At 45.3% G+C, this 15,293-nt stretch overlaps 1 protein-coding gene across 1 annotated transcript; it reads left to right on the plus strand.

The window, feature by feature from the left end:
• The first annotated feature begins 4,482 nt into the window (after positions 1-4,482).
• On the plus strand, positions 4,483-14,922 carry LOC144480754 (uncharacterized). Its single transcript, XM_078200332.1, has 3 exons — positions 4,483-5,061; positions 13,262-13,498; positions 14,878-14,922. The coding sequence occupies exons 1-3, from the start codon at positions 4,483-4,485 to the stop codon at positions 14,920-14,922; spliced, it is 861 nt and encodes a 286-aa protein (XP_078056458.1).
• The last annotated feature ends 371 nt before the right edge of the window (positions 14,923-15,293 follow it).

Genomic DNA, 15,293 nt, shown 5'->3' on the forward strand with positions numbered 1-15,293 from the left:
TTCAAAAAGGGTGGGAGAGAGAAAACAGGGAACTATAGACCAGTGAGCCTAACATTGGTACTGGGGAAGTTGCTGGTGCCTATTATCAAAGATTTCACAACTCAGAATTTGGAAGACAGTGGTATAATCAGACAAAGACAGCATGAATTTACAAAAAGGAAATCATGTTTGATGAATCTATTGGAATTTTATGAGGATCTAAGTAGTTGAGTTGGCCGAAGAGAACCAGTGGATGTGGTTTATTTAGACTTTCAGAAGGCTTTCGACAAGGTCTCACATAACAGACTACTATGTAAAGTTAAAGCACGTAGGATTGCTGGTAATGTCTTGAGATGGATAGAAAGCTGGTTAGCAGATAGGAAGCGAAGAGTTGGCATAAATGAGTCTTTTTCTGATTGGCAGTCAGTAACTAATGGGGTTCGGCAGGGATCTGTGCGAGGACCCCAACTATTCACATTATATATTAATGATTTGGAAGAGGAAACTGAATGTATTATTTCCAAATTTGCAGATAATACAAAGTTGGGTGGGAGGGTGAGCTGTGAGGAGGCTGCAGAGATGCTTTAGCGTGATTTGGACAGGCTGAGTGTGTGGGCATCAGCATTGCAGATGCAGTATAATGTGGATAAATGTGAGATTATCCACTTTGGTAGCAATAATAGGAAGACAGATTATTACTTGAATAGGTGTAAATTGAGGGAGGTGTATACTCAACAAGATGTTGGATTCCTCGTGGATCAGTCGTTGAAAGTAAGTGCGTAGGTACAGTAGGCAGTAAAGAAGGCAAATGATATGTAGGCCTTCATAGCAAGAGGATTTGAGTATTGGGATAGGGATGTTTTGCTGCAGTTGTATAGGGCGTTGGTGAGGCCACACCTGGAGTATTGTGTACAGTTTTGGTGTCCTTATCTGAGGAAGGATGTCCTTGTTATAGAGGGAGTGCAGCGAAGGTTTACCAGGCTGATTCCTGGGATGGCAAGTCTGTCATATGAGGAGAAACTAAATTGGTTAAGATTATATTCACTGGAGTTTGGAAGAGAGAGAGGGGATCTCATAGAAACTTATAAAATTGTAACAGGGTTAGACAGGGTAGATACAGAAAGAATGTTCCCAATGGTGGGGGGAGTCCAGAACTCGGGGTCATAGTTTGAGGATAAGGGGTAAACCTTTTAGAACTGAGGTGAGGAGAAATTTCTTCACCCAGAGGGTGGTGAATGTGTGGAATTCACTACCACAGAAAGTAGTTAAGGCCACAGAATATAGATCAAGGGAATGGGGGAACGGGAGTGGGGTGGGCGGGGGGGATTAGGATATTGAATTTGATGATCATCCATGACCATAATGAATGGCGGAGCAAGCTCGAAGGGCTGAATGACCTACCCCCACTTCTAGATTCTATGTTTCAGTGAGAGAAGTTGCCTGAAGCGGTGGCAAAGAATTTGGTTACACTTCAGCCCCAGGCTCCTCATGTTTACATAGAAACATACTAGAAAATAGAAGTGGGGAGTAGGCCATTCGGCCCTTCGAGCCTGCTCCGCCGTTCATTATGGTCATCAAATTCAATATCGTAATCCCACCTCCCCCTCACCCCCACCCCCCGTATCTCTTGATCCCCAAGAAATGTATCTAATTCCTTATTGAAATCAGACTCTACTTCTACTTTTGAGGAAGGGAGTTCCAAAGATTCAAGACTCTCTGAGTGAAAAAAAATCTCCTCATCTCTGTCTTCAATGGGCAACACTTTTTTATGATGTGGAGATGCCGGCGTTGGACTGGGGTGAACAGGGTAAGAAGTCTCACAACACCAGGTTAAAGTCCAACAGGTTTATTTGGTAGCAAATACCATTAGCTTTCGGAGCGCTGCTCCTTCGTCAGATGGAGTGGAAATGTGCTCTCAAACAGGGCACAGAGACACAAAATCAAGTTACAGAATACTGATTAGAATGCGAATCCCTACAGCCAGCCAGGTCTTAAAGATACAGACAATGTGGGTGGAGGGAGCATTAAGCACAGGTTCAAGAGATGTGTATTGTCTCCAGACAGGACAGCCTGCAAGTCCAGGAAGCAAGCTGTGGGGGTTACTGATAATGTGACATAAATCCAACATTCCGGTTTAGGCCGTCCTCATGTGTGTGGAACTTGGCTATCAGTTTCTGCTCAGCGACTCTGCGCTGTCGTGTGTCGTGAAGGCCGCCTTGGAGAACGCTTACCTGAAGATCCGAGGCTGAATGCCCGTGACTGCTGTGCACTGTTTGAGAGCAGATTTCCACTCCATCTGACGAAGGAGCAGCGCTCCGAAAGCTTATGGTATTTGCTACCAAATAAACCTGTTGGACTTTAACCTGGTGTTGTTACAACACTTTTTTAAACAGTGACCCCGAGATTCTCCCATAAGAGTAAACATCCTCTCCACATCCAAGACCTTTCAGAATCTTGAAGGTTTAAATTAAGTTGCCTCTTACTCTTTTAAACTCGAGCAGAAGCTAAACTTGAGCAGAGACAGTCTCTGGTGTTATTATATGGGACAGATTTACTTCTGGTCCTGTAATAAATGCATTTATTATTTCCAGTCTTGTAATATAGTCCTGTAGCTACGTTATATATTTCCAGTCATAGAGTCATTCCAGCACAGAAAGAGTCCATTGGATAACTCGAGTCCATACCGACTCTCACAGTAATTTCATAGTTTGTCATGATTTTCACAGTGACTTCATTGCAGTGTTAATGTCAGCATCCTTGTGACACTAATTAATAAATTATCAAAAATAAACTATAAACTGTCTGTCGAGCAATTCTGTCCGTCTGGAGTGGGTCCCATTCTGTAACCCTGCAGCACACATCCAATCTCATTTAGAAATTATTGATCATCTCTGCTTGACTACCCCCACAGGCAGCAAGTTCAAGATCATCATCAATCGCAACCCCCTGTATCTTCACCAACTGGAGCCATCCTATCCATTAAATATATTTTTAGTTCAATCATAGCAGAGATATTTGTATCATCGATAGTCACAGGTGAGGTGCCTGAAGATTGGAGGGTGGCAAATGTTGTGCCTTTGTTTAAAAAGTGCTGCAGGGAAAAGCCTGGGAACTATAGGCCGGTGAGCCTCACATCTATGGTGGGTAAGTTGTTGGAAGGTATTTTGAGAGACAGGATCTACAGGCATTTAGAGATGCAAGTACTGATTAGGGACAGTCAGCATGGCTTTGTGAGTGGTGAAGAAGGCATTCGGCATGCTTGATTTCAGTGGTCAGAACATTGAATACAGGAGTTGGGACGTCTTGTTGAAGCTGGACAAGACATTGGTAAGGCCACACTTGGAATGCTGTGTACAGTTCTGGTCACCCTATTATAGAAATGATATTATTAAACTAGAAAGAGTGCAGAAAAGAATTATTAGGATGCTACCGGGACTTGATGGTTTGAGTTATAAGGCTGGATAGACTGGGACTTTTTTGTCTGGAGCATAGGAGGCTGAGGGGTGATCTTATAGAGGTCTATAAAATAATGAGGGGCACAGATCAGCTCGATAGTCAATATCTTTTCCCAAAGTAGGGGAGTCTAAAACTAGAGGGCATAAGTTTAAGGTGAGAGGGGCAATTTTTTCACACAGAGGGTGATGAGTGTCTGGAACAAGCTGCCAGAGATAGTAGTGGAGGCGGGTACAATTTTGACTTTTAAAAAGCATTTAGACAGTTACATGGGTAAGATGGGTTTAGAGGGATATGGGCCAAATGCGGGCAATTGGGACTAGCTTAAGGGTTTAAGAAAAAAGGCGGCATGGACAAATTGGGCCGAAGGGCCTGTTTCCATGCTGTAAACCTCTGTGACTCTATAGAGACTGTCTGGCAGCCTGCATGGAGATTTCCAGCTCTCTGTGTCCAGGACAGGAAGCAGTGAGCATGGACCTGTCAATCAGCCTCAATCAGCACCTTCAGGAGAATTGGGAGGGTGAATATTAGATACAGCAGAGTGAGAATGGAGGGAGAGTGTGTGGGATGGAGATTCACAGCTTTTGGGGAATGAGAGAGGAAAGAATGTTCCATAGAAACTAGAATTGTCTGTTCTGAATTTCTATCCTGTATTGACTGTGATGACTTTTGTAAATTGTTTTTACAGGCTATCAGAAGGTGAGGATTTACAGACAGAAATCTTAAACCAAACATCATGTCAACATCTGACAGAGTCACTCAATTCAACGGGACCTGAATATCATCGGCCTTTGAATCGAGAAGGAGAAATGTTTTTCTGTTCTGTCTGCTTCAGGAGATTTTAAATATCAGTGTGACTGGAAAAGCACCGAATCTCACAAACACCAGGGAGAGAGTGTTCCAGTGCACTGCATGTGGAAAACACTTCAGTTGCACAGCCTGAAAAAACATCGCAGCATTCACAGCGGGGAGAGACTGTACCCGTGTTCTGTGTATGGATGAGGGTTCAACTGATTGTCCGACCTGGAGAGTCACAAGGACACCTGCACCATGGAGAAACGGTGGAAATGTGGGGACTGTGGGAAGGGATTTAGATACCCTTCTCACCTGGAAACCCATCGACGCAGCCACACTGGGGAGAGACCGTTCACCTGTTCTCAGTGTGGGAATGGATTCAGTCGATTATCCACTCTGCAGACACATCAGAGAGTTCACAATGAGGAAAGGCCATTCATCTGCTTTCATTGTGGGAAGAGATTCACTCAGTCATCCGCCCTGCAGACACACCAGCGAGTTCACAATGAGGAGAGACCATTCATCTGCTCTCAGTGTGGGAAAGGATTCACTCAGTCATCCAGCCTGCAGACACACCAGCGAGTTCACACTAGGGAGAGGCCGTTCACCTGCTCTCAATGCGGGAATGGGTTCACTCAGTTATCCCATCTGAAGACACACCAACGGTTTCACACTGGGGAGAGACCATTCACCTGCCCTCAGTGCAAGAAGGGATTTGCTCAGTTATCTACTCTTCAGACACACCAGCGAGTTCACACCAAGGAGAGACCATTCTCCTGCTCTCAGTGTGGGAAAGGATTCACTCAGTTATCCAACCTGCGGAGACACCAGCGAATTCACAAGTGATTCCAGGAGTTGGATTCTGCTGTTATTGTTTCTGCTCTCAATTACATCCAGGACTGCATTTTGTTCATTCTCACAGTTGGTCACTGGGGAGAATTGGAGGCTCTCTTTCTGCTGGACTGGCCGGTCTCACCACTTTGCCTCCAGTGGGCTGATAATCTTTTAACCTTGTTTTGAATATCTGGCTTTGGATTTCTCAAGGATCACAGAGTGAAAGGGTGTTTGGAAGTTCAAAGATATTTTGTTCACAATACTATTTGGAAGGCGCACAAAGCATGCAGAGGGAGTAGTGAGCCTGCGGAACTGAAAGAGATTAGTATTAGTGAAAAAGTAGCACTGGGAAAATGAATGGGGTTGGAAGTGAATAAATCCCCAAAAAGCTGCTGATCTACATCCCAGAGTGTTGGAAGAGGTGGCTGTGGAGATAGTGGATACATTGGTGGTCATCTTTCCAAATTCTATAGATTCCACAGGACCAGGCTGAGGAGAAGGCAGTTGGTGTGTTCACTACATTTATTTATTTATTTTAAGTTAAATTTGTGTAAAAAAATCGGAGGTTTTTTTTAAAACAGGAAGTGGGCCCAGCAGGAGTCTGGGAAGGTTTTTGGAGGGTTTAAAAGTAGGCCGCACTTTTGAGCGGGCAGCGTCGTTAGCGGGCAGCAGAGTGAGCAGGAGGCAGAGTGAATGCTGTAGGGCTTTGGCTCACAGGGCTTAGGCAGAAAGGGCGAGCAGGGGTGAGTTAATTCATTTTTTGCTGTTTCTACCTGGTACTGGCAAGGTATCTAGAGGGGATGGGTGTGAAGGCAGTGCAATGTTCCTCTTGCACTATGTTCGAGGTGAGGGACGACGTCAGTGTCCCTGTTGATTATACCTGTGAGAAGTGCATCCATCTGCAGCTCCTCCAAAACCGTGTAAGGGAACTGGAGCTGGAGTTGGAGGAACTTAGGATCATTAGGGATGCAGAGATGGCCATAGACAGAAGCTTCAGGGATACAGTTACTCCGAGGAATGAAAATAGATGGGTGACGGTGAGAGGGGCTGGGAAGAAGCAGTCGGTGCAGGGATCCCCTGTGGTCGTTCCCCTTAGCAAGAAGTATTCCGCTTTGGATACGGTTGAGGGGGACGACATACCAGTGGTGAGCCGCAGTGAGAGGATCTCCGGCACTGAGTCCGTCCCTGTGGCTCAGGAGGGTAAGGAGGAGAGCGGGAGGGCAATAGTTATTGGGGACTCATTAGTTAGAGGGATAGATAGGAGGTTCTGTGGCAGCAAAAGAGACTCGAGGATGGTTTGTTGCCTAGCGGATGGCAGGGTCCGTGACGTCTCGGACCGTGTTTTCCGGATTCTTAAGGGGGAGGGGAAACAGTCACAAGTCGTGGTACACATTGGTACCAACGACATAGGTAAGAGAAGGGACGGGGATTTAAAACAGGAATTTCGGGAGCTGGGCTGGAAGCTGAGAGCAAAGACAAAACATGTGGTCATCTCTGGTACGCTACCGGTGCCACGTGATAGCGAGTTGAGGAACAGGGAGAGAGTGCAGTTAAACATGTGGTTGCAGGGATGGTGCAGGAGGGAGGGTTTCAGATACGTGGATAATTGGAACACGTTCTGGGGAAGGTGGGACCTCTACAAACAGGACGGGGTGCACCTGAGCCAGAGGGGCACCAATATCCTGGGAGGGAAATTTGCTACGGCTCTTCAGGGGGATTTAAACTAATTTGTCAGGGGAGTGGGAAAAGGAGTTGTAGTCCGGAAGTCAGTGTTGAGGGTGGTGAGATATTGGGGAAGGTATCAAGGTCAAGGGTGGGTACCGGTAGACAGGAAGATGGGTTGAAGTGTGTCTACTTCAATGCAAGGAGCATCCAGAACAAGGTGGATGAACTTGGGGCGTGGATTGCTACTTGGGACTACGATGTTGTGGCCATTACGGAGACATGGGTAGAACAAGGACAGGAATGGTTGTTGGACGTTCCGGGGTATAGATGTTTCAGTAAGTGTAGGGAAGCTGGTAAAAGAGGTGGAGGAGTAGCATTGTTAATCAAGGATAGTTTAACGGCTGCGGAAAAGCACTTTGAGGGGGATATGCACACTGAGGTAATATGGGCTGCAGTTAGAAACAGGAAAGGAGCGGTCACGTTGCTAGGAGTTTACTATAGGCCCCCAAATAGTAATAGAGATGTGGAGGAAGAAATTGCAAAGCAGATTATGGATGCGTGTGGGGGTCACAGGGTAGTTGTCATGGGGGACTTTAACTTTCCAAATATTGATTGGAACCTTTGTAGGTCAAATAGTTTGGATGGGGCACTTTTTGTGCAGTGTGTGCAGGAGGGTTTCCTGACACAATATGTGGATAGGCCGACAAGGGGTGAGGCCACATTGGATTTGGTACTGGGAAATGAACCGGGCCAAGTGTTAGATTTGGTTGTGGGAGAGAACTTTGGAGATAGTGACCACAATTCGGTGTCTTTTGTTATTGCAATGGAGAGGGATAGGGCCGGACGGCAGGGCAAGGCTTACAATTGGGGGAGAGGTAATTATGATGCGATTAGGCAAGAATTAGGGGGCATAAGATGGGAACAGAAACTGTCAGGGAAAGGCACTGATGAAAAGTGGAACTTTTTCAAGGAACAAATACTGGGTGTCCTTGATAGGTATGTCCCTGTCAGGCAGGGAGGAAATGGCCAAGTGAGGGAACCGTGGTTCACAAAAGAGGTGGAATGTCTTGTGAAAAGGAAGAGGGAAGCTTATGTAGGGATGAGGAAACAAGGTTCAGATGGCTCGATTGAGGGTTACAAGTTAGCAAGGAATGAGCTGAAAAAGGGGCTGAGGAGAGCTAGGAGGGGACATGAGAAGTCCTTGGCGGGTCGGATCAAGCAAAACCCCAAGGCTTTTTACTCTTATGTGAGGAATAAAAGAATGACCAGGGTGAGGTTAGGGCCGGTCAAGGACAGTGGTGGGAACTTGTGTATGGAATCAGTAGAGATAGGCGAGGTGATGAATGAATACTTTTCTTCAGTGTTCACCAAGGAGAGGGGCCATGTTTTTCAGGAAGAGAAGGTGTTACAGGCTAATAGGCTGGAGGAAATAGATGTTCGGAGGGAGGATGTATTGGCAGTTTTGAATAAACTGAAGGTCGATAAGTCCCCTGGGCCTGATGAAATGTATCCTAGGATTCTTTGGGAGGCGAGGGATGAGATTGCAGAGCCTTTGGCTTTGATCTTTGGGTCCTCGCTGTCCACGGGGATGGTGCCAGAGGACTGGAGAGTGGCAAATGTTGTTCCTCTGTTTAAGAAAGGGAATAGAAATGACCCTGGTAATTATAGACCGGTTAGTCTGACTTCGGTGGTTGGTAAATTGATGGAAAAGGTCCTTAGGGATGGGATTTACGACCATTTAGAAAGATGCAGATTAATTCGGGATAGTCAGCACGGATTTGTGAAGGGCAAATCGTGCCTCACAAATTTGATAGAATTTTTTGAGGAGGTAACTAGGTGTGTTGATGAAGGTAGGGCAGTTGATGTCATATACATGGATTTTAGTAAGGCGTTTGATAAGGTCCCCCATGGTCGGCTTATGATGAAAGTAAGGAGGTGTGGGATAGAGGGAAAGTTGGCCGATTGGATAGGTAACTGGCTATCTGATCGAAGACAGAGGGTGGTGGTGGATGGAAAATTTTCGGACTGGAGGCAGGTTGCTAGCGGAGTGCCGCAGGGATCGGTGCTTGGTCCTCTGCTCTTTGTGATTTTTATTAATGACTAAGAGGAGGGGGCTGAAGGGTGGATCAGTAAATTTGCTGATGACACCAAGATTGGTGGAGTAGTGGATGAGTTGGAGGGCTGTTGTAGGCTGCAAAGAGACATAGCTAGGATGCAAAGCTGGGCTGAAAAATGGCAAATGGAGTTTAACCCTGATAAATGTGAGGTGATTCATTTTGGTAGGACTAATTTAAATGTGGATTACAGGGTCAAAGGTAGGGTTCTGAAGACTGTGGAGGAACAGAGAGATCTTGGGGTCCATATCCACAGATCTCTAAAGGTTGCCACTCAAGTGGATAGAGCTGTGAAGAAGGCCTATAGTGTGTTAGCTTTTATTAACAGGGGGTTGGAGTTTAAGAGCCGTGGGGTTATGCTGCAACTGTACAGGACCTTGGTGAGACCGCATTTGGAATATTGCGTGCAGTTCTGGTCACCTCACTATAAGAAGGATGTGGAAGCGCTGGAAAGAGTGCAGAGGAGATTTACCAGGATGCTGCCTGGTTTGGAGTGTCGGTCTTATGAGGAAAGGTTGAGGGAGCTGGGGCTGTTCTCTCTGGAGCGGAGGAGATTGAGGGGTGACTTAATAGAGGTTTATAAAATGATGAAGGGGATAGATCGAGTGAACGTTCAAAGACTATTTCCTCGGGTGGATGGAGGCCAAAAGGCCTTTGACAAGGTGCCTCACGGGAGACTGCTGAGTAAAATAAGGGCCCATGGTATTCGAGGCAAGGTACTAACATGGATTGACGATTGGTTGTCAGACAGAAGGCAGAGAGTTGGGATAAAAGGTTCTTTCTCAGAATGGCAACCGGTGACAAGTGGTGTCCCGCAGGGTTCAGTGTTGGGGCCACAGCTGTTCTCTTTATATATTAACGATCTAGATGACGGGACTGGGAGCATTCTGGCCAAGTTTGCCGATGATACAAAGATAGGTGGAGGGGCAGGTAGTATTGAGGAGGTGGGGAGGCTGCAGAAAGATTTAGACAGTTTAGGAGAGTGGTCCAAGAAGTGGCTGATGAAATTCAACGTGGGCAAGTGCGAGGTCGTACACTTTGGAAAAAAGAATAGAGGCATGGACTATTTTCTAAACGGTGACAAAATTCATAATGCTAAAGTGCAAAGGGACTTGGGAGTCCTAGTCCAGGATTCTCTAAAGGTAAACTTGCAGGTTGAGTCCGTAATTAAGAAAGCAAATGTAATGTTGTCATTTATCTCAAGAGGCTTGGAATACAAAAGCAGGGATGTACTTCTGAGGCTTTATAAAGCACTGGTTAGGCCCCATTTGGAGTACTGTGAGCAATTTTGGGCCCCACACCTCAGGAAGGACATACTGGCACTGGAGCGGGTCCAGCGGAGATTCACACGGATGATCCCAGGAATGGTAGGCCTGACATACGATGAACGTCTGAGGATCGTGGGATTATATTCATTGGAGTTTAGGAGGTTGAGGGGAGATCTGATAGAAACTTACAAGATAATGAACGGCTTAGATAGGATGGACGTAGGGAAGTTGTTTCCATTAACAGGGGAGACTAGGACGCGGGGGCACAGCCTTAGAATAAAAGGGAGTCACTTTAGAACAGAGATGAGGAGAAATTTCTTCAGCCAGAGAGTGGTGGGTCTGTGGAATTCATTGCCACAGAGGGCTGTGGAGGCCGAGACGTTGAGCGTCTTCAAGACAGAAATTGATAAATTCTTGATTTCTCGAGGAATTAAGGGCTATGGGGAGAGAGCGGGTAAATGGAGTTGAAATCAACCATGATTGAATGGTGGAGTGGACTCGATGGGCCGAATGGCCTTACTTCCGCTCCTATGTCTTATGGTCTTATGGTCTTATTACAAGGGGGCATAACTATAGGGTTCATGGTGGGAGATATAGGAAGGATATCAGAGGTAGGTTCTTCACGCAGAGAGTGGTTGGGGTGTGGAATGGACTGCCTGCAGTGATAGTGGAGTCAGACACTTTAGGAACATTTAAGCGGTTATTGGATAGGCACATGGAGCACACCAGGATGGTAGGGAGTGGGATAGCTTGATCTTGGTTTCAGATGAAGGTCGGCACAACATCGTGGGCCGAAGGGCCTGTTCTGTGCTGTAATGTTCTATGTTCTATGGAATGGTTGCTGCAGATTGGAAGGTGGTAAATGTAACCCCACTGTTTAAGGAGGGAGAGAGAAAACGGGGAACCACAGACCCATCAGCCTGACATCAGCCGGAGGGAAAATGCTACAATCTATTGTACAGGATGTGATAACAGATGAATATGCATATTCAGAACAGGGGTACGTCCCTCACACCTGCTCCACCATTCAATACATACACAGCTGATCTGATTGTAACCTCAACTTCACATTCCCGTTGACCCCCCCAATGAGCTTCAGACTAAAACTCCCTCCTCTGTGTAACATCTGGGAGGAAATCAATGTTTCCCCCTTTCCATTTCTTTTCTCATTCTGGGGGAAATTGGGGCCTTGCAGCAACTGAAGGGAAAGGAAGTGAATCCAGGGAGGCTGCAGACTCTGGAAAGGTTTGCCCCAGGTCTCTCTCGACTCTGGAAAGGTTGGCCCAGGTCTCCTTCTCTACCTCTTAAAGACACTGACATAATTTCCTCTCTCAACTTGACACATTTATTTGTCTGGCTAAAAGGATGGTCTCTTTTCGAATGTTCACGGGCTGGTTTCCCCAGGAGATAGAAACCTGCTCGACCATCCATTATGATCATGGCCGATCATCAAATTCAATATTCTGATCCCTCCCGCCCTCCCAATATCCTTTCAGCGCCGAGAACTCTATCTAATTTCTTCTTGAAATCACACAATGTCTTGGCTTCAGCTACTTTCTGTGGGAGTGAATTCCACACATTCACCATTCTCTGGGTGAAGAAATTTCTCACTTCAGTCCTGAAAGGTTGACCCCTTATCCTCAACTCCCCCACCGTCAGGAACATCGAGAGATGGCTGACATTTAAGGGGGACAGTAAATATAGGACAGACATCTGTCTAATGTTGTTACATGGTACATAATTGGTTCTGTAACAAAATACATTTATTATTTCTAGTTTTGTAATATAGTACTTTAGCGACATTATATATTTCCATTATACATTCACAGCACAGGTGTCCATTCAGTAACTCGAGTCCATGCCGACTTTCTGTCGGACAATACAGTCAGTCCCACTACCCCTCTATAGCCCTGTTCCCCTGCAAGTTTATTTCCTTCAGATGCCCAACCCAATTTATTTTAAATTATTCTTCTCCACTTCCACCACTGGTGTGATTTTCTGATTATACCCACTCGCTGTCTAAATAAAGTTCTTCCTCACACACCCCCTACTCTATCTCAAATTAAAAGATACAGCACTCTCGATCAAACATTTTCTGGACAGTTAATTGTGCATCTGAAGAGATATATGTACATTTACTGAATTAAAATGTTTGGGTGTCTGACTCCAGGACCTTGTATCGATAGATCAACATGACTCACTGATTCAGCAGAATTGAGAGGGTGAATATTAGACACATCAGAGTGCGAATGGAGTGTGTGGGACGGAGATTTACAGCTTTTGGGATCTTTTTAATGTATTAGTGTCACAAGCCGGCTAACATTAACACTGCAATGAAGTTACTGTGAAAATCCCCGAGTCGCCACACTTGCGTACACTGGGTACACTGAGGGAGAATTTAGCATGACCAATCCACCTAACCCGCACGTCTTTTGGATTGTGGGAGGAAACTGGGGCACCCGAAGGAAACCCATGCAGACACGGGGAGAATGTGCAGGCTCTGCACAGACAGTGACCCATGCTGGGAATCAAACCCAGATCCCAAGTGCTGTGAGACAGCAATGCTAACCACTCTGCCAAACGAGTGGGGAAAAATGTTCCATAGAAACTAGAATTGTCTATTCTGAATTTCTATCTTGTACTGATAGTGAAGACTTTTGTAAATTCCTTTTACAGGATATCAGAAGGTGAGGATTTACAGACAGAAATCCCAAACCACACATCACATCAATATCTGACAGTCACTCAATTCACCGGGACCTGAATATCATCAGCCTTTGAATGTAGGAGAAATGTTTGTCTATTTTGTCTGCAACAGAAAATTTTAAACTGGAAAAGCACCTGGACGCACAGAGATCCGAGTGAGAATGTTTCAGCTTTAACTAGTTACACAGTTTTTCAAAACATTACCCTTTGGAGTCGGGAAAGACACTCTCTGTCGTCTGTGTTTGTGGACACCTCAGTTGGTTCTTGAATGTGGAGAGTCACAAGGACACCTGCACCATGGAGAAACCTTGGGAATGAGGGAAGGGATTCGTTACCCCATCAAGACTGGAAAGTCACCGACGCGTTCGCACTGTGGAAAGGCCATTTACTTGCTCTGATTGTGGGAAGGGAGTCACTCAGTTATCCCACCTGTGGAGACATCAGTGAATTCACACAGAGGAGAGGCCTTTTATCTGCACTGAATGTGGGAAGGGATTCACTCAGTCATTCAACCTGCTCGGACACCAGCGAGTTCACACTGGAGAGAGGCCGTTCATCTGCACTGAGTGTGGAAAGGGATTCAGAGATTCATCCACTCTGCAGAAGTACCAGAGAGTTCACACTGGGGAAAGACCATTCACTTGCTTTGATTATGGGAAGCGATTCCGAGATTCCTCCACCCAGGTGAGACACCATCAATTTTATACGGGGAGAGACTGTTCACCTGCTCTGACTGTGGGAAGGGATTCACTCAGTTATCCACCCTGCAGACACACCAGCGAATTCACACCGGGGAGACGCCATTCACCTGCTCTCAGTGTGGGAAGGGATTCACTCGGTCAACTTCCCTGCTGAGACACCAGCAAGTTCACATTTGCTTACATGAGGTGGATTCTGCTGTTAATCACATCCAGGACTGAACCATGTTCATTCTGACAGTTGGTAAAGTGGGAGAGTCGGAGGGTTCCTTTGAGCCTGGCAGAGCACATTTCCACTGAAATGATCCACAACAACTGATGAAGGACATTAATTTCTCCAGGAGAGTAAATAGTGTTTTTCCCCTACTACATGCAGCTCTAAAATGAACACAAAGAACTGGAAAAATGCAGCAGGTCTGGCAGCATCTGTGGAGAAGAATTTTGTAGAACAGAAGCAAAAGGCGAGGTAATGGTTGTCGTAAAGAAGTGAGTGTTCAGGACAGAATAATGAACATCGCTGTCTGAAACAAAAAACCATGAAAACAAGTTCAGGGGGTGAAGTTGTTGAACTCAATGTTGAGTCCAGAAGGCTGTAAAGTGCCTCATCGGAAGATATGGGGCTGTTTGTCCAGCTTGTGTTGGGCTTCTCCGGAACATTGCAGCAGGCCGAGGACAGTAATGTGAGTGTGAGAGCAAGGTGGTGAATTCTGACGACAAGCAAGCGGAAGGTCAGGGTCATGCTTGTGGACTGAGCGGAGGTGTTCCACAAAGAGGGCAGGGAACAGGCTACAGAGGGGCTGAAGAGAAACCATTTGTGTCCAGAACATTGTGAACATCCTTTTACTCTGGTTGTCTTTGATCCTCAGGTCATTTTCTGTTTGTTTTAACCATGTTCTGTTTCATTAATAAACTTTTATCAGTAAAAATATTTGATTTTTCTGGACTTTTCCTGATTGTGAAGCTGAAACATCTGTATCAGAAGGCCCCAGCCTCGGAGAATAAGTAGTTAATTGTATCAAATTGGCCCCAGCTTTTTGAAACTTCTGTGTTTTTTTTCCCCCTGGTCAATCGCAAAGATCCCAATCTAGTCATAATTTGAAAATTTGTATTCGATGATGTGCTTATCTTAAATACGACTGAAGGGGAAAATTATTAACCAATTTACAGGGTTTTTGACAGAATACATAAGACACTACAAACAAAGAGTTAAATGATTCTTGAAACAAGGATAATATGGGAATGAAACAAATACTTTACAAATATGTGGATGCAATAAGAGAATTAAATAAATAACTATGATTATAAAACATATGCTCATATTTTAAATGTAATTTATGTATTGAATGAATTATTGTTCATTTCAAGCAAAAGCAAGTCACTGTAAGGTATGATGACAAATCGAAGAGTTGAGAGCCAATGGCCTGGGAGCCTTAGTAGTTGCAGAATTAATATCTAAAAGTTTCTGGCGAGGGAACGCATTTTGCAACTTTATGAATGGGGACATTCAATGTTTAGACATAGAATAGATCGTACTGGGACCCAGGATCACGTGTCTATCCAGTTTTGGAAATGAGCCGGTGGGAATGTTCATTTTGACCTCCTCACACAGAGATACCTGCCTCGTGAGCTTTATATTGTCTGTAGTTAACGACAGTATTGGTCATCTCAAATTATCCCACAACACGAGTCATAATTTGGAAATTTGCAATCGATTATGTGCTTATGTGAAATACACCTCATTCTCTTGGTTTCACCCCATGGTTTGCACATCTGTTCTGTAT

The sequence above is a fragment of the Mustelus asterias genome, chromosome 30 (assembly GCF_964213995.1).
Source record: "Mustelus asterias chromosome 30, sMusAst1.hap1.1, whole genome shotgun sequence".
NCBI lineage: Eukaryota > Metazoa > Chordata > Chondrichthyes > Carcharhiniformes > Triakidae > Mustelus > Mustelus asterias.